General features: G+C 43.6%; 1 protein-coding gene across 5 annotated transcripts in view; it reads left to right on the top strand.

The window, feature by feature from the left end:
• The window catches only part of LOC115629446 (homeotic protein ultrabithorax), a 106,963-nt gene that overhangs the window by 13,248 nt on the left and 74,209 nt on the right, over positions 1-19,506 (top strand). For 2 of the 5 annotated variants that reach the window (XM_030525903.1, XM_030525904.1), the window contains one exon: positions 14-64. The exons of the other annotated variants lie outside the window; for them this stretch is intronic. In XM_030525903.1, coding sequence (XP_030381763.1) covers positions 14-64 — 51 coding nt within the window. The remainder of the gene's footprint in view (positions 1-13; positions 65-19,506) is intronic. 5 annotated transcript variants of the gene reach the window in all.

Below are 19,506 nucleotides of genomic sequence, written 5' to 3'. Positions count from 1 at the left end.
TCTGCTCTTTCAGGTAAGATAAGATCTGATTTTACACAATACGGCGGCATATCAACAGACATGGGTAAGAAAATTTCCACTTTTTTGTTCTTTGTACTTTTTGTTAATTTGCGAAAATTAAAACTGAATCTCGAAAATGCAGACAAGCTATAGCCTGCATGTCGACTATACTAATAAGTATTAAGTACGCGTACATCTGGTGTTGGTTATAACAATTTAGCATACCTTTAGGCGCGCAAGCAAAGCAAAACTAAAAACAGCCATCAAATCCGCCGGTCGCTTTCCAGAATCCCGACTGCGGACAGTGAAATGCATTTAACAGGCTCTGGCATCGGTATGCGAAGCTCGCCAAGAACGGATCTGCACCTTAGCTGCTCCATGTGGGTAGCTGAGGGAGTGGCGGGTAGTCGGCCCGCTTTGTAGATAAGCGCGTAGGCAGCAGCAGCAGCAGGAGCAGCAGGAGCAGCCACCGACATGCAATGGAAATATCTTGTAGCCGCGTGTGGAAATGATTGATGCACTGAACGCTGATTAGGTGGCTGCTGCAGCTCCCTACGTTAGTGTTGCACGCCACGCGGCTTGCGATTAATTTTAAACACAGTCGTGGCCATTTAATGAGTAAAACTAACTAATATACGCACTCACACGCACTCGTTTATGTGATGGTGGCAACCACCTTGTTTGCTACTCGGGTTCGCTTCTGAGTTTGCTATCAGCAGTTGTTTTTGTTGCTGCAACAACTTGTTCTCTGATGGAGCGTCTGCCGCCCGCTGGACAGACTTCGCAGCCCTGGGCTATTAAAGGCGTTTATTTCAGCATGTTGTTTGGGACCCCTCGATGCCAGGTTATCAATCAGTGCATCGTCGTCGACGCATGCGCCGTGCAGCAGGGCCTTGGAGGAGCAGAGTCGGGCGGGCCGACAGCCGAGCAGCTACTTCTTAAAATCCAATTACACTTATAAAGTGAGCAGCTAGTTGTGGGCTCAATTCCACAAGCACTTAAATTACATATATTGTGCCAGCGCATTGAGGCGCAAAATTGCAGACGTCGAAGGCCTCGGCCACCAGACACGACGCGGCGGTCTCCTACTTCTATTCAATTGATAATCTCGTGCAAATCAGAACCAGAGTATACGAAAGTATACGAATATTTAACACACAAGTGCCCAGAGTGTGTGAAATCCTGCATTGCGGCTGGTAAGAAGTTAAAGACTAACATGTTGTCTTGGAGCCCATAGTTTAGAAACTAATTGATTAAGTGAAGTGTTAGCTGGCTCTACTCTAATTTTACGGCCGATGGAAATCACTTAGAGTTATAGAACTATTCTGTTAATGTCCAGATAGCAAGCAACAGCAACGATATATTTTTTGTAGCTTAGGGAGAAAACGTATTTGGGTGGAAAAATACGTTTTTTTCATTTCGATATTGTTCAAACTATCCAAAGATATAGTTCCTAAAACAGGTTGTGCTTCGGATTCCGGTTTTAAATGGAAACAATGTTTTATGAATTTAGAACTTCTTGCTAGTTTCTGTGTTTTAATATAGTCCATTTCTTTATTATATCTTAACTTGCTCGACCTATAGTCTTAGAGACACTGCCAAAAATACGGTCTTGATAGATTACGTCTTTCAATACTACTTTGTACAGACAAGTGTGTACAAGTGCTACTCATATTTAATAGAAAAGAGTATAAAGGGCTTCCAGTTCCAGCTCAGGTCCAGGCCGTAGGAAAGCACCATCATTATGTTCCTAATTGGCACCATTAACTGCACACACCAAACTAGGCGAAATGTCAAAAATTTCGAGCTACTCGTATTTTCAGACCAGCAGGGCGGCCTCCAACAACAGCACTATGCGGTTGTCAGTAGGTGCTGACACCATATAGTAAAACATCAAATCGACATTACACTCTTTGGCCACTCGGGAAGCCGCGGCCCCCGCCCCCCACCCACGCCCTGCCCTCACCATCTTCCACGCCATAGCCACAACTTCCCCAATGGCCATTCGCTCGCTCAGCTAGAGCTCTGCACGTCGTCGAAATGTTGCTGACATTGGACATGACATTTCCCCCAAAGAGATAATTAAATTGCGGGCTTAATAGAATTAAATGCCGTGTTTGCATTTCAAAATCCAAAACGTGCCAAATGCAATGCTTGTCCCTCTTCTCCTCCTCTCCTCTCAAGCCCGCTGCTCTTTTGGCCAGGGCTTGTGCCCAGTAATGGAGGAAAATGTCAATTCGGGCAAGTTTGATAATTGCAGACGGCTGGCACCGCCTCCCCTCCACCATCCCACCATCCCACCATCCCACCTGCCCCTGGCTCTGTCTTTGTCCCATTCCATGCCACTGCCTGTGCCCCTTAATCGGCTACCGTGCGTTTCCGAACCGAGCTGCGCATGTGTTGCATGTTGCACGGAGCATGCCGCACCGCTGACCGCTGAATGTTGCATGTTGCAGTTAATAATTATTGAAAAGTGCGGCAGCGGCAGGAATTGTGCTCCTTGAGCTTCCTGCGCGGCTTCCGTCAGCATGTTGCATGCTTCGTTACCTGCAAGCGGCAGCAACAACCAGTCGCTTTTGCTGTTGTTTCTGGGCAAGAGGCTAACAATGCTCGCATTTTCCCACCTTTTTCGCATAACTTTTTGTGCTTTTGCTGTTTCGCTTTTGATTCTGTTGCCGTCGCTTATCGTAGCCATTGCCAGAGTAAACAAGTCCGCCAGTCCGCCAGTCCCTCAGTCAGCAGTTCGCCGCAAGCCGCTGGCCGCTGCAACTGCCTGCTCCCCGCTCCCCTTTCCCCACTCCACACTCCACACTCGACAGTCGACAAAATCGCACACATGTCGAACTTGTTACCACTTTTGATGTGGCTGGCGTTGGACGGCCTCCGACGGCCGCTGGCCCCTGTAATAAATTCATATTCAAATTGTTAATTGAATATTATTTGTTAAATTTGCAAGCATTAAATGTAAATGTCAGTGGTGGTCGGTCGCCCGATCGCCCGATTTGTGGGCTGCGGTCGCCTAGTGTGACGAGGGCGTGCCAAGGGGCGCATAATTCTTTTGCATAATTCGCAATTTTCATTTTGCCTTTGTGGGCAAAGTCTCTATAAATTATATTTATTTGTTTTTAACAAGTGGCAATGCAACTCCATCTAAAGCAAACCAAATCTTGAATACTCTTACAAAGTGCACACTTGCCCGAGGGCAGAGAATTTGAGTCTTTCGAAGGTCATTCACATATCCGATGGCAACTCGTAGAATAGAGGCTATTTTATTTTTTCATCCACATTCGCATCGATACCAATTTGTTTTCGTTCGAAGATCGATTAATTTGAGTTTAGTTCTGAATGCAAACTATGTTGGAGCACATCTTAAATGTCCAAAATATTGTGAAGATATATATTTCCAATTTCCATCGAAAATAATCGGGCACATTTTTTACTTCCAGTAGCTGTGAGATACGACTTTTAAAACTGAATAACTTTTATGTTGTATAGCAACCAATAATACTAAGTATATTTTAGAGTTTCATCAAAGTTGATTGGCCATCTAGTGCTGGATGGACCTTCAGCAGTAGGTTGGTAGATGGGAACCGTGTTCCGATTCGCTTCACCCTTACAAGCGGGACAAGTCCAATGTATAAATTCAAGCCAAACCAACCTGCTCCTACTACAGGGTCTTCATCTCTCATGCCCATAAGACTCCATGTTTCCATTACAACAGATTACTTATTCATTAATTGAAGCCCGACTGCCGGACATAGTGTCCAGTTGAGGGTCCATTGCGACACATTGCATGTACACCCGCACCCCCATCCGCACCAGCTCCAACCCCATCCTGCTCGTCCTCATCCTCATCCCGACCCACACCGTCGTTGACAAACGTGCTGCAAACTCCAATGGTAAAAACGAAAGTGCCGAGTGCCATTTTATGAACTGTTTGAGACCAAAATACAAAATGCTCCCCAGTTAATAATTCCGATTTGCGTAAAATCAAATGTCTGTGTATGTGAGTATCACGTATAGTTGGCTTTGTTGGTGTTCATGTTGATGATGATGATGATATTGTTTACGGTTTGTTCTTCGGATTAGCCATAAATTACTTCGGACTTCGTCAAATTAAAGGTTAAGCCTTGAGCTGATGGCATATGTAGTATATAGTATATAGTTTGCTGGGGACTTTGTGAACTAAAGCCGTGCTCCGCTTCCACAAGCTTTTTGGCTCCTCATCAACCACTTCGCTCCTGCTTTGAGCATATGTGAAATTTTTGCACTTGGGCCACCTTTACTGTGCAGTTTACAGATTTATGTTGGTGTGTGGATGGTTGCGAGCTCTTTTTTATTCCAGCGGCCGTTAGGACGGACATTTGTCCGTATTGCAGGTGCTGTCGAGTGTCGTTTGTTCGTTTGTTTCGTTTGTCTCGACGGTTGTTTGTCTACCACTGCGCCTCTTCGCTGTTCGACTGTCTGTCTGCAGTTGTTGTTGCCATTGTGCAGTGTCTATGAATATGAATTATGGAAATTACACAGCACAGCAACAACACCAACAACACCAACAACACCGATGCTCGGGCAATTCGACAAGGACGGAAGCAAGCAGGCAAACGGGCGAACCGGCGAACTGGCAAACCAGCAAACAGGGAACAAGAAGGGGCAGGCTACAGTTACATTTGGCACATTTTCATTCCTTTTTTTGCGCAAATGTACGTTTTACAAATGTAAACAGTATCGATATCTTTTTAGCTCCTTTTTAATTTTTGCATATTTGCTTTCTCTTTCTTATACGAGTATGTCGGGTGTTGTATGCAGATTTTGCTGCCTCGGAAAGGTCGCTCGATATACTGACCGACTTTCTCAACTGCTCTCGGTCGATATTTGGGAAATGCGGATGGGAAATGGGGTAGACGAGCTGAAAATGATCTGAAATTGAGATGGCCCATTTAACAACAAATTTAATTGGCTGAGTTTTTGTTGTTGCTACAAAATAGAAAGCCCAATATTAATTATTGAAATTATCATAGTCGGGATGAGACTGCAGAGCTTTAGGTTCAAGTGTAGAAACTAAATAAAGTCCAGTTTCTATAGTTATAGCCTACACTCATTTAGATCACTACAGCAAAATGAAATGAAAACTGTGGAACTGTTGAGTTTGGTAAAAATATTATATTCATATTGGAAAATGATGTTGGGCATAAGGCCGCCATGATAGCGTCGGAGCAACTACTACTTGAAGGTCCGGTGTCTACTGTGCAATCATTCGATACCGTATCCTACAAATAGTAGCCTCGGCATTAACTTTTAATGCTTGGATCGATACTGGCTTCTCAGAATACGCATTTATTTCAAGTACTGCCACAAATAGTAATATTCTAGATCGAAAATCATATTCCCTAGTCGATTTTGAAGCACTATGTGCACATTTCTACTGCGTATTGATTTTACAAATATATTTCTTCAATTCTTTGTACTAGGATTTAACAAGCAATGCAATGCGACTTTCAATGAACACACTTCACTCTGGCTTACAACAAAACTAGAGTTGCTCTATGGTCATGGACCAAGAACCCTGTACCCGCAGTATTTAGGTAATCCATACAACATACAAGTATTTGCACATGTTTTTCATTTTTTCATCAAAGGTTATTTGACTTTGTATAAATAAATCACGTAGTTTTTGATCAAAAATCCCTTCCTAAAACATATATACTTGTAGATTGTGTGAAAGCATTTTGATGTAGTGATCTTACATGGTCGGTCTCGACATTTGTGTCCTTTAAGTGTTACAATCTTATGTACCCACCAAAGACCTTATGTTGCGAAAGCGTAAGAGTTTTCAGTAGAGGGTATGAAATGGAAAATGAACTGAATACAAGTAATTGTTTTTACGATTCGCAATTGCTCAGCTGGAAGCAAACAATATTTAACAACACATTTTCCACTGACATTAAACAAGAATTAAAAGCTTGGGCTGAAGTTGGGGGTAATTGCAATGGAAATGTGGTTGGGCAGCCACTGATGACCGCTTTTTTACTTTGATTCATTCGCTTATTGCCGTTAATGAAAGGTTTCCAACAATGTTTGTAAAGTGGTCGCGCACAGATATTTCTGATATTTGTACGACACGCCTCTGAATCATTAAGTGGCGCCTTTTGAATGCAGCACTAAGTGCTTGTCATTTTATGCAATGCCAAGAACAATTTACAAAAATTAGAGAACTCCCCCGACCGACAATTGGGCTTCACTCGCAATTAAAATTCCTGTGGGGTTGGGGAAATGGCAAATAGTATGTTGCATTATTTGTTTTTACCCGTATTCTCCATTAGCTCAGGATACACCCATTTTAAAATGCATATAAAAAGAGGAAGACTCTTAAGAGTCAGATCAACACAAACCTCTATGCTCTCAGCTCACAAGCTCACTAAAGTGTTCAAAGTGTACGAAGATCTCTTCCACTATTTGGTTTTTTTTTATTCCCCCTCTGTGGCTGTCCAGCGACAGCACTGGAATATGGCAACGCTGTAGGTATGCAATTAGTCAATTAATTTAAAAATTTATTAACTGCCAAAAAGCAATTTGCTCCAGATCACAATATTTACACACGAACACACGCGGCTGGGCGGGAGTACGCGGGAGACTTTATCTTTCGATACGCGGTTCGTTGCGAAATGCCGGCGGTAAACATACGCGGTTGATGAAACGCGGCTCCAGAACTCGTCGATTGTGCTGTTGAACACAAAGTGAGAAGCGGAATGCTTTAAGCTCTGCATGGTGAGCAATGGTACTCGAAAATTCGAAACAAAAGGTTAATCTTTGGAATCGTACGAACATTGTGAAGCCAGAGATCAGAGATGGCAACGGGATCTTTTTTTTTAACTAAAACTTGCTTGAATGCAAAGAACTTCTGAGCGAAAAGAGTCCAGATAATTTATGGGCACCCGCTTTGCGCCTCGTGACCCTTTCGCGGCGAAACGCGGCTGAATAGCAGCGGAAGTGCGTGCATTGTGTGTGAGCGCGGATGTGCGTGTATCTTGCAGATACAAATTCCGCCGGACGATTTTCTAGGTCAAGTTTTGAAAACACAAGCCAACGAAAATAAATGGCTTTTACGCATGTTGCGGATTGTGAACGCGGCATTGCCGCTGGCCGAATTATAAATTTCGTTCCAAAATATTTCCAAATGCTTCGCAGCCACGTGTGTGCTCGAGTATGATTAATACGCGAGGTGCCCAACAACAATAGAAGAGGCAGAACGCAGCAACCAAAACCTGCTTTCGAAGATGTGGCGACGCTCCGCGACGGCGGCGGCCATCATGGCGATCAGCTGTTCGAGGGCGCAGTTCTGAGCCGACATCGCATTTGATTTCGTGTTCAACAGACGCAAACGTCACGTCATTGCAGTGTCTGTCAGGAAAATGAAATGGATCGCAGCGAAGCTGAAACTAAAACTCATCACTCAGCAGAAGTTGATGTGCCACTAATGTGTGTGTGTGTGTGTGTGTGTGTGTGTGTGTGTGAGTTCCCATCTTGAAAATCCCGCCTGCCTTCGAACAGGTAAATGCAAAGAAGCGGGGCAAAGACAGCCGCAATGTCGTCACCTGACCGTCACTCAGTGCTCGCAAAAGCGCTCACTCTCTCTCTCTCTCTCTCTCTCTCTCTCTCGCTGTGGTGTGCGCCTGTGCTCTCCAGCCAAGTCATCGATCATCTTTTGCTCAGCCGGTTTCTTGCTTAATTTATGTGGGCTCACCTAAATGAATCTCACCTTATTGGGTCCGCTTCGAATTGGAATATTTGGTGAGCGACTTCCAAGTAGAATTATCGTTTACGATATTCGGCGTATGCTGAGTACTCGTCTGTTTGGCTCTGCTTCTGTTTGGAAACGAGTTCGATGTTAGATAGAACGTGGAAAGGCCGTGGTATAACAGTCAGCAAAATCTGACTAGCATTTATTTGCAGTTCAATCTAATGATTCGACCATAAATATTTGTCGAGTCCAGCATTTCGATTAAGTACTATTTTCTTTAGTTGTGTCTATTTATTAGTCTAGAGTTTTCGTGCTGGTTTTCAAACAGTCGAATTTCTTAACACTTTCCAAACAATATAGCCGAAATATAATTTTGATACTACTGTTCACAGGGGTAATATTTCGGACTTGTAATATCTAAAGGCATTTACTACTCCTGCGAGCTGGAATTTTTGTTTAATTTCGTATTACGCAGACCTTACTTCGACTGCGGCGCGTCTTGTTTTGAAGCTAATTTGCAGAGTCCGCCTGAATTTCTTTGTCCTTAAATGAGGAATGCGGCCCATTTTCCTGCAGAACGATTTGCGATTCGTGATCATCCTCTGTACTGGCATTAATAAATCGTTCTTTGATAAAATTCCAATTTATAGGGGCTAGAGAATAGAAACCGTTTACATTCTGGACGTAACCTTGCTTCACGCCAGCCTTCAGGGCCTTAGTCACTTCACTGTGAATTTGGAGAATCGGCACCTTGACCAATATGGAGACATATTCAATTAGCTGATGCTTAGTCAAGGGCCGGCCAACTCTACGAAAGGTTTCCTTAATCGTGTTCGCGTCTACTCTCTCCGACATGGCGGGGCACGGTTATGGCGCAAATGTTGCAGGGAATGTTTCTGAATCGAAATAATTGTGAGAAACCCGATATTGGGAAAGTGAAATACTTTACAATGGATGCTCTGTCATCGCTTCAGAATTTCTTCTTCTTAAGACTATAATATAGTTGCATGGAGTACTTGCTACAAATGCAGAATCTAGAGGGACATATAATTGAAGGATGTTTGTAGACATTAATGTTATTCTTCAAAGAATAGGGATATAGATTGGAACTGAATTAGATTAATTGGATTCGCTTTAAGTGACCTGCCACAAGTTGCACTTATCTGTTGCGACTTGCGAGTGGGTTTCTACTTTTTTCTAATACCTAGTATACCATTGTTGGAACCCTATCTAGGGCACTGCATTTGCAATTGAATTGTCAACTGCACATCAGTTGGCTTCCTGTGTGTGCCCAACAAGCGAAAGTCATTCGGGATTGGTTATAGTCCGAGTCCGCGCTTGGGTCTGTCCCTGCCGCGACTCCCCACCGCAACGTGAGGCGCATTTTAAGCGCTCGCTCTTTCAAATTCCCATTTGAAGCCAATGTCAGGCAGTCCCACAAGCCCAGTGCCTCCGTGGACTCATATACCCGGTGCTTAATAAAGTTATGAAATTTGTACGCGTACACCGGGCATGTAACTTTAAGTGACATTTGTGTGACAGACATGTGGCCACGCATCCATGAGTCCGGCTTTGTGTCACATGCGCCTGTCCGGGAGGCCTTCAACCGAGTTTTGCCGGCGAACCGAGCTTGAAGTGATCCTGATTCGTGTAGACTGGATAAAAATCGTTCAATTGTTTTTTCAGGAATCCCTTTTCCAACGCCTAACAAATGTACAAGTATTCCTATGGGAAATGTAAATTGTACTTTCACTTGAGAGTCGATAATAGTTTAATCTAGTTTTCAGTGCATTACTTTAACACTTTAACTTAACTTTACTTTAACACTGTACGGACATGTACTCCCAAAAAAATGAAGGTCACTCGCTGATCGGTTGGCAATTAGTTGTGACATGTGCAAGAGACATGCCCGCCAACAGCAGCAACAACACTAGCAACAACAACACTAGCAACAACAACACGAACAACAACTCATTAACCCATGTTGAACTCGGCAGCAGGAGAAGCACCCATTCAGCCGTTCGACCATTAAAGCAGCCCCAACATCCAGCCACATTTGCAAGCTGCTCACAAAGGCTAAGGCTGAGGCAGAGGTGAGAGAAAAAATGAAAAAATGAAAAAACTGACAGCTACAAAATTGAGTTAGTTAACAGTTTTATACGCAGGCGCGCAGATTTTGCATGTAGGAATGCAGATGCAGTCAAATGAGCAGCACGCAGCGAAACTGAAGACGGTCGATTGGACAATGGGGCGGGGGGCTTCTCAGGGGGCAGGGGCAGCAGCTCGGACAGACAGCGAAAACACCCAACAAAGGAGCCAAGTGACACTCACAAAATCTGACAGAGGCAGCCAACGGATTTACCTGATGGTAGTTGTTGTCGTTCCCTGTTGTTGTTGCTCTTGCTGGTGCTGTTGTTGGTGCTGTTGTTGGTGCTGTTGAGTGACTCGCGCGGTTGCGCGGTTGCGCAGTTGCTTGGAACTTTAGTGCGCTGTTTTGCTTTATTACATGGCCAACACTTTCATTGTGGCCAGCACCCTACGCACGCAGGCTACAGATGGGGAAACTTATTTCACAAACTCGCCACTGCCTAGTTTCGTGAACTAAGAACCGAAATCGTTTCACTATATTGCTGGAACTGGGTTCTTTCTTGAATTATAATTAATTAAATCATCATGAAATCCATCTGCATGATATTATACAGTTCTGAAGAGGAAATACAAATCACGTGTAGTGCAGTTGTTCGAGTTCTCTGCAGCCTAATTATAACCATAGATTAAGCATTTCTCAGCACGCTCTGGCTGTATTCCAAAATGAAAAACGGCCTGCAATGGATCGATACTACTGATGTTCGTCATCCCTCGCAGGATCAAAGATGTTGGATTCTTCATGGTGTCTGAACGGCCCTTTATTCTGCTGCCTCGGCTTCAGCTCGAGAAGCAGGCTCTGCTGTCGCGCAGCCGCACAGAGTGACACGTAAATACGAAATGAAAATGACATCGTCAAGTGACACTCTGTCCGAAAGCTGGGGCGGGCAGAGTTCGGCGGGATTTTCGGATCTGTTGTGCTCTGGGACTTGAAATGGGGATCGGCCCCTCGACTATTGTAATTTCGTTTGTAATTAGCAGAATGCGGCGCTCGTAGAGATGGCCGTGTTTGTGTGGCACAGTGGTTCCGAACAGGCCAAAGGGGGTGTTGGTGTCCCTTCTTGACAATGCTAAAATTTGCAGTGGTGTTGCTGATGTTGCTGTTAGTGTTGTTGCCGCTAGTGTTGTTGCCGCTAGTGTTGTTGCTGTTGCAGCTCGTGCGACATTTTGGTGAGCCGTATGCCATATTTTATTTCCATTGCCAAAAGTGTCATGTTACAGAGATTTATGCGCGCTGTCACGACAACGACGACTACGACGTCGACGTAGCTTGTTGTTGTTGTTGTTATTGTTGTTGCCGTTGACGCTGCTGCTGCTGCTGATGTTGCTGGGCAGCTGAGCAACTGAACAACTGAACAACTGAGCAACCGAGCCACTGAGTGTGGCACACACGATACAAGAGTATGTGTGCTTGTGTCGCCGAGTTCACGCCCAAAATTTTGTCATGTTTTGTGTTTGTGACGTACAAAACATTTTTAAATAAAAATGCGTCTACCAACTTCCAACTTCAATGCACGATAAATGGCTTGAAATGCTTTGGCATGCCAGTTATCAGCACACAAACACACACTCGCACACGCACACACACACACACACACACAGACACACACACTGTTGTGCATGCATCCAATCAGTGATTTATCGCTGGTTGATTTTATTGGAAAGCAGCCCATTCTAACCGTACTCTCAAATACTCTCGCACATTCAAGTATGTGTACATATGCGACCCGATATGGAAACCCCGACCTGTTCCATCGATGCAAACTGATATGCAGGGCCGGCAAGTTTATCTGTCTGTCTGTCTGTCCGTTCGCTCAATTGTGGCTTGACGTCTTCCACTTTCTTTTTCCATGGCCTGCACTGCAGCCACTGCTCAGGTGTCAATACTCTCGCTTCAAATCCCAAAGATGCGTTGGTCGCCATTTCCACCGCTGGCCCGAGCCCCTCCAGACCTTCTGGACCCTCTTTCGTTCGTGGCCCGGGCTGACAATGACATATTTGGCTGGCACTTTCAACGCACGTCCATGTTAATATGCCCAAGATTTATTACCCTAAAATATCCAAGTGTCGAGCTGCCTGCTGGCCTGCTTGCCTGCTGGCCTGCTGGCCTGCCTGCCAGAGGAAATGGCATTGGCTGCAGCCATGACTGCTCATAATACGAGGAGTTGTTCTTATTGTTCATGTGGGCACCATTTTGTAGTTGTAGTGCGTGTGAACACTGTTAGCAGCGTAATTTTTATGGCCAGTTGTTAATAGATCGGCAATTGAGATTGTGTTGCACTGTGTTTGCTGCGGTAGGGCCTCGATTTCTGTCAAAGTGTCAATATTTGTGTGGACGAAGACGAAAACTCTCGGAACTAACTGAACTTGATGAGTCTGTGAGAGCGCTAAGGTAGCTGATGTGACTCTGATGCGGTTTAGAGCCAACAAAGGAGCTTAACATCTGTCAGATAACTACAAATTGTATTTCCCTATTAAAGTGGATATACGATATTGACTCTTCAAACGACTTAGTCAATTTACTCTGCATGTTCTTGGTAGCTCTTAGGAACCGCATGGCTTGGTAGTTAGGCCCATACTCGTACTTCTATACCTATTTGACAGGGAAGGTAGACTGCGATTTCCTACTCTCCGCCTTATCTGTAGCTTTTGCAGCATTCCTCACATATGACTATTAGCATTGGTGTTGGGTCGTGCGTCAACCCTGCTCGTCCTTGCCTGCTCGGATAAAATTGAATTTCTTTCATTGTCTTAGTGTTCTGTTTTATGCCTTTCTGCTTTATTAAGAATAACAAAACAGAGATATCTGTTCACGTGTTGTTTATGAATATAACTGGAAGGTTTCAAGGGGAAATGGGAATCTAAAAATAAAACAGACCCTTTTTAGTGCATCAATGCCAGTAAAAACCGAGCCTAGAAGAAAACATTTTTTTTGACTATATACATATATGCACATACACACCTGGAAAGAATAATAGGTGTGAGAACATTCTTTTTCAACAGCTTGCCTTCCGTATATATTTTAATTTTTTTCAAAAAATCAGTAAGTTTCCAACATAAGCATACTTCAGCGACAAAAGAAATAATTTTGTTATTTATAGATAGAGATAGTTTAGAGCACATTCAATACCTCGAATATCCGACATTATTCTTAATGATCTTTTCGATACCGGCAGACATAAAGGATACCAACTTCTGACAAATCTTTACAGGAACGTTATACCAAGCTTTGTGTCACCTTTACGAGCCTCGACAGATATGAACAATACCAACAGATATGGCAACTATATTCTCAATCCCCACAAATGTTGGTTCAAGCACAAGTTCTTTTAAAATAATACTTCTTCTATCTTCTATCGCAATTATGTGGTATATAGTCCGTTTGAAAAAGTCCGAGTCCCGAGTGTCCCATCGCCATAATAACTGTGGAGAAGTTCTGCATAAACCAGAGATTACGGACAACAGGCAGAACTTTTCAGATACGTTACATTATAATGTGATTAGATCTGTATTTTCTTTTTTACACAATGCAGATTGCCTTTGCCTAATTAAAACGGAGTTTTCAACCTTTTATATCGAGTGAAATCGTTTGGAAAATGAATGATCTTTCTGGTCTCAGAACCCTGATTTGTTCGGTATTAAGACTCCGGCCCACACCCCACAGCCCACACCGGTGTTTACCGGAACATATTCTGGTACCGTTATTGGGGCACACAACACACTTATAATCGGCCACAGAAACAGAAACAGCAGCAACAGCTTGCAACCGTTTAGCTGCAAGTGGTCTTCGAAGTGCTCCTGAGTTGAAAGTTTTGCGAGCGCACGCCAAATTAACTAAACGGTTAAAGCAACAATTGCAAATTGGCAACAAATTCGCAGATCATAAAGTTGAAACAAGCCAACCAGCTAACAACAAACAAGGCTAGCAGCGGCAACAACAACAACAACAGCTCAGAGAGCATCATTTCATTTGAAGAACTTTGGCATTTGAACTTGACATTTAGCACGGTCGGGGACTCCTTTGAAAACAATCGCAGAAGCAGCAAGGCAGGAGTTTGACACACACACACACGCACACACACACATACACATGGCCATAGTCGCAATCTCGCACTCACACACACTCACACACACACACAACAACAACTATTTAAGTGGCGATGCACTTTTGGCATTCCACACGCGTTGACTCGGATTCTGGTGCTCTTGATGTTGCAGCTGCCATGGAATTCCATGCCACCAGAGCAAGGACAACGAGCAGAGCTGACAACAGCAACAGCAGCAGCAACAACAACGACAACAACCGAACGGGAGTCCAATAAGAACGAAACAGTTGCAAGAACCAACCACCCCTTGGTCGCAGAAATGCCGAAAGAGGGGAGGGTGAGTTGGGTTGCGTAGAGGAAGTGTTGGGCTGCAACCCCCGTACGTTGCAATCGCAGCGAAGAGGGTGGAACAAGCGTACTACACATACACACACGCGCACACATACACATACACACACACACACATGCACATGCACAAACACAATAAAACTTGGCCGGCCATTGCAGCACCTGTCGACCATGCGACAACTTCGTCGTCGGCGTCGGCGTCGCTGCCGCGCTCGCTGTTACCGACGTTGCCGTTGTCTCTCGGTCCCGTGAATGTATGTATGTCTGCATGTCCATGTGTTTGTGTGTGTCTGTGTGTGTGTCTGCTCTTGTTTGCCATCCGGATTTTGCACCATTACCAATATGGCTCGCTCGCTGCGGTTCGGCACGCTCGCATTTGAGGAAATGAGGCACAAATGTCGTGACGCCATGAATTAGCAAACAGAACATTACCGAGCGAAGTCGGGGGGAGTGGGGGTTAATGCAATGCCGTTGATTTGCTTATAAATTAACCTATTGACAAATGAAAATATTGTCTGTTAATTGATCAATGTGTATGCACAGAGAGTGCAGTTGTTGTTGCTGTTGTTGTTGTTGTTGTTGTTGTTGCCGCCTCTGGCCTTTTGTGCCCATTTGGGCGCTGCTATAACTGTGCGTGTCCATGTCGAGTTTGGCTGTGTGCGTGTGCGTGTGCGTGTCTGTGTGTGTGTGTGTATGAGTGCGTGGTGCAGCTAAAATTTAATTAGATTCGATATCTGTATTTGTATGCACAAAATGCATTTGGCGCTTAGCTTTCGCCATTGCGGGCCGCCTGTAAACAGACAAACGTTCACACACGCAGACCCATAGAAAAGACAGCTAAACATGCACATACAGGGGCATGCAGGGGCATGCAGGGACATGCACACACACACCACACTCTCCACTCACTGCACACTACAGACGCACAGGCGCATAAACAAACACCATCGTATTTTATGTCGTACGTGCAAATTTATTGTTATTGAAATACAATTGCAAAATTAACTGTCAAAGTGTGCGACCATCCGCCGATGTATGTAGTTCAACATAGCGCCATTCCTCCATATGTCCCAGCTGTTCCGCAGCCCGTGAGTAAGGGTGAATGGAAGTAATGGGGTATGGGTGAGTATCGGTGCCTTCTCACTGCACATACGAGGACATAGGCAAATGGCCATGTTCGTCGGCATATTCGGGCAATGCTGGATAGTTTATGTAGCTTTGAGTTCCAATTTCAACTTCATTTTTCGGATAGAGTCCTAGTCTACGAGATGTCTTTAATGAAGTATTATCGGGCTCCAAACTCAGCATAGATCGCCACGCGACACTAAATCGGAACTCAACAGGAACCCAACATTTGTTAAAGCGGATTCAGATTAGCAAATCCCTTTCATTTAAATGCGTGATTTGTTTTCTTAGTTACTAGTTAGTTTACTATTTAGAAAGCGAAGGGTAACTGAAAAGATGAAATATAGTCAAATTGGCATTTTTACAGACCCTGTTCGTTGCTATCCGCTCTCTATTTAAGTCAACCGATAGTTCACAGTATTAGAAGCAGAAAAATGTTCTTAGATGAAAGTATGTTTACGATATGAGAAAGTCAAGTTAATGAGATATGTGTTTATGTAATGAGTCAAAGGGCAGGAAGGCAACCGAAACTTAATGTGATACTTCAGATGCAATATTGAAATCACATATTCAGCACGCTCTCTAATTCTGATTCCGACTCATTTTGTTCACATAATGAAACATATACTGCGTAGGTCTTGGCAGTTGCTATTTTTGTCAATTACTAGAAGATTTACTGTAGGGTCAGGAATCATATTCGTTATCCTTAAACATAGGCTTTCCCGATTTCAAAAGGTTCCCATGCCATTCCCTTTTCAAATGTGCACGAGTATCAAATGTCATATGCATTTCCCACCTCCACTCTCAGCCGCACTCGCAACATTGAACTTATTCGGCCCAACATCAAACACCCTGCTAAACGAGCTTTGCATATTTACTGTAGTACCAACAGACACTTTACGATATATTGAGAATTATTTGCAATATATTTTGCAACGGGCAACAGCAGCAGCAACAAGGACGACAAATGTTCAGCAGCAGTAGCAGCAACAACAGAAACAACAGCAACAACAACACGACGCCAACAATAACAACTGCAATAGCAGCAGCAGTTCAGCGCAAATGCAGGCAGAAGGCTTCTAATTCCGCTAGTGAAACCATAAGTCTTTGTCGCATTGTGCACACACATACAAAAACTCTCATACTAACACACGCCGATGCTTGATTGTATGTGTGTACAGTGTGCACTAACTTATTGCAGGTCTCCGAAATTGGAGCAAACAATTATACTCAGACAGCTCGCAGGAGCAAATTAAAGTCCGGGCAGCCTGGGTGCTACAAAGGCACAAAGTCCTCAAACAATGACTGATCCTTGCCTTAAAATTGCCTTCGAAATAGGCAAGTGCGATAAAGGATTGGATGTTTTTATACTCTCCGCCGGAATAGTACAAGAGTATATTAGGGGTCTGCAGATTGAACAGTGGATGTGCCAGGAGGAGTGGCTGACCCCATAGAGTACAAGTATATACATATATTCTGTCCATTCGTCCATGGAACCACCTAGATATCAGACGCTCTAAGATTTAGGGACACCAAATATTGCACACAGATAGCTTATATGTGTCGGCAGTACAAGTGTATTTTGTAATATTCCTCTTTCTCGCACTCTCCCGACTTACCAGAGCTCCCGCAATACTTTTCGCTTTTTAACCTTAATTTGGCATTACTTCCGGTTAGAACTTATCTGTCTGTTTTTTAGAAGGTTTAGATTGATAGGTACGACATACATAGGTACGACAGGAGTATTTCGAAGTTTTCCACTTGATGGTTAATTATTCGATGTGACGAGAAACTTATTCCACAATACAAAAATTTCAGCTATTATAATTCAGGTTTTTTACGACTCACCAGGCGCGTGGTTCTTGTTCGCGAGCGTCTACTGTATTCAGTGAGTTCATGTGCGTAGTCGCAGCATTTCAGCAACTGCTGCTGCTACTGCGTATGTTTCCCCCCTCCCCTCCCCGCGCATTCATCCCATCTGCCTGGGCAGACGACTCTGTAGTTCTGTAGTAGCTGGAGCCCAGCCTAATAACTTAAGTTCGATACACAACTTTCGTATATAAAGTCGAAACTTATTTTTCTGTTTCCAAAGATTTTGTTTAATTTACGAAAATTTGCATAAGATACAATTGAACTGGCTGGGCAAGTCTCTAAATTTGTGCGAAAATTGAGCAAAAGTTCGGCGAGCGTAGGAGCAACAACGACAGCAACAATAGAAAAATGTCGATTTTATGGCCTAGGACTGGGTCCGGGTCGTGGTCTGGGAACTGGAAATATCGTCGTAGGGTTGAATTTGAATTCAGTTCAAATTGAAAGTTCGCAAAGACATCGGGGCTCGAACATACACACTCACACACACACACAGAAACGCACACACACACACACACACAATGATATTTATGCCCTTTCGAATACAGCTCTGCTTTAATTTAAATGGATTCCCACTTGCCAACCAACTCGGCCGTGCAGTGGCAAGTGGAAAGTGGAAAGTGGGAAGTGGGAGGGAGACATATGGCAGCATTTGCAATTTTCATTGCCAAGCTGGTAAAGACCGGAGGAGGGCCGGATCCGGGGCTAACGTTGACTGCTGACTGCTGAGGATTGATTGCGCTTGTTGATATTTTGTCAAATAACGCAAATAAATACACAATTACACACTCAAGTGAGTCCGGGAATTTGCTTGAGGCCGTGCAAGGGTGAGGCTGGCTTGCGGAACGAGTTGAGTTGTGGGGTTCAATGGGGCAGTCCGAACGGAAAGTCAGTTGGTTGGTTGGCTGGTCGGTTGGTCGTTTGGTCGGTTGCTCGTGTGCTGCTGTCCTTGTTCAAAGGATTTTCATATGTTTAAATGTGTTTTATCGAAAATGACCAAACGGTTGTTCCTTTTTTGTTGTTGGTGGTGACCAAGGCATTGCCTTGGCTACACAAAATTTATTCACGGTGCACAGTGGCCAACATTTGGATGGGACTATGCAGAGTCATACAAGTATATAAACCTGGTCTCATAGACCAGCAAATCATTTAATAATAGACAAATATTTTCAAAAATTGTCCTCGTTTTAGCAACCATTACCCTAAAGACCGGTTGATGAAACGAGTACCTTTCCCCTTCGTAATATCAACAGGATTTCTCTAATTCTCCTAAATAAGGTACCATATTTCTAAAAGTAAAAGTTTGACAAATTTGATGTTCCTTAGCAAATTCACTTTTCTTATATGAGGGAATAGAAAAGAAAGGAGGGAAACAAATGTCAGTCAGTTAAGTGTTGAAATGGCTAGACAGCGCATTACTTCCTCTTTGTTGATAATTGGCATCGTGAACTGGCAATCCACGGATAATATAAGGGATTGATTTCAAATAGTCTATGAAGTATTTCTATTCAAATTGACATGTGTGTCTCAAGAGGAAAATTAAATTCCATGGGTTGGTTAATTCAGCCGCAACTGTGTCTTTGAAACCATTTTAGATTGGGAAAATTATAAAAAAAATAGAATTAAATGTATTTCACAACACGGCAAAATTGTTATTTGAATCCAACAGTTGTCGTTGTCTATTTAAGAAATAGTAGTATTTTGATCAAAGTTAACAATTGCAGGTGAGTTTTTTGAACCCTAACTGAATTTAATTTTGGGGCAATATGGCAAAATTAAGCCCACTGTGGAACCTTTTCACTAAGTTGTTGCTATTTTTCTCCACACGTCCGTAAATTTCAATGTAAAATGTTGCATTTATCTTGTAAAAATAATAAATCCAACTGAGGGGACTCTGCTCTCACGCTTGGAAGAGCAGAACAACACAATAGGTGGTGAAGGGGGTTCGTGGGTAAGGGGCTGGGGCGGCCCTTTAGCTGAATACGTTACTTAAGCTAATTTTATGAACAGTTGAAGTAAGCTGCTAGCTGCAATAGCACGTTTTAGGCCTTTAACCCATTGACTGCTGTTGGCCTCTGTCGGGGTGGAGAAGGGAGAGTAGAAAATTGTACGCAACCATTACGCTCGGGGTCATTAATTTAATTTATTTATTGGCTTGTTTCATTGGCGAATTTATTTCGTTTCGAAAATCCCAAATGGTATAAATTTAGTCGAATGTGAAAATTGGGTGCATTT

Source organism: Scaptodrosophila lebanonensis, unplaced genomic scaffold (genome assembly GCF_003285725.1).
Source record: "Scaptodrosophila lebanonensis strain 11010-0011.00,11010-0021.00 unplaced genomic scaffold, SlebRS2 tig00000150-arrow-arrow-pilon, whole genome shotgun sequence".
In the NCBI taxonomy this organism is placed as follows: Eukaryota; Metazoa; Arthropoda; class Insecta; order Diptera; family Drosophilidae; genus Scaptodrosophila; species Scaptodrosophila lebanonensis.
This window is presented reverse-complemented; position numbering and strand designations above follow the sequence as displayed.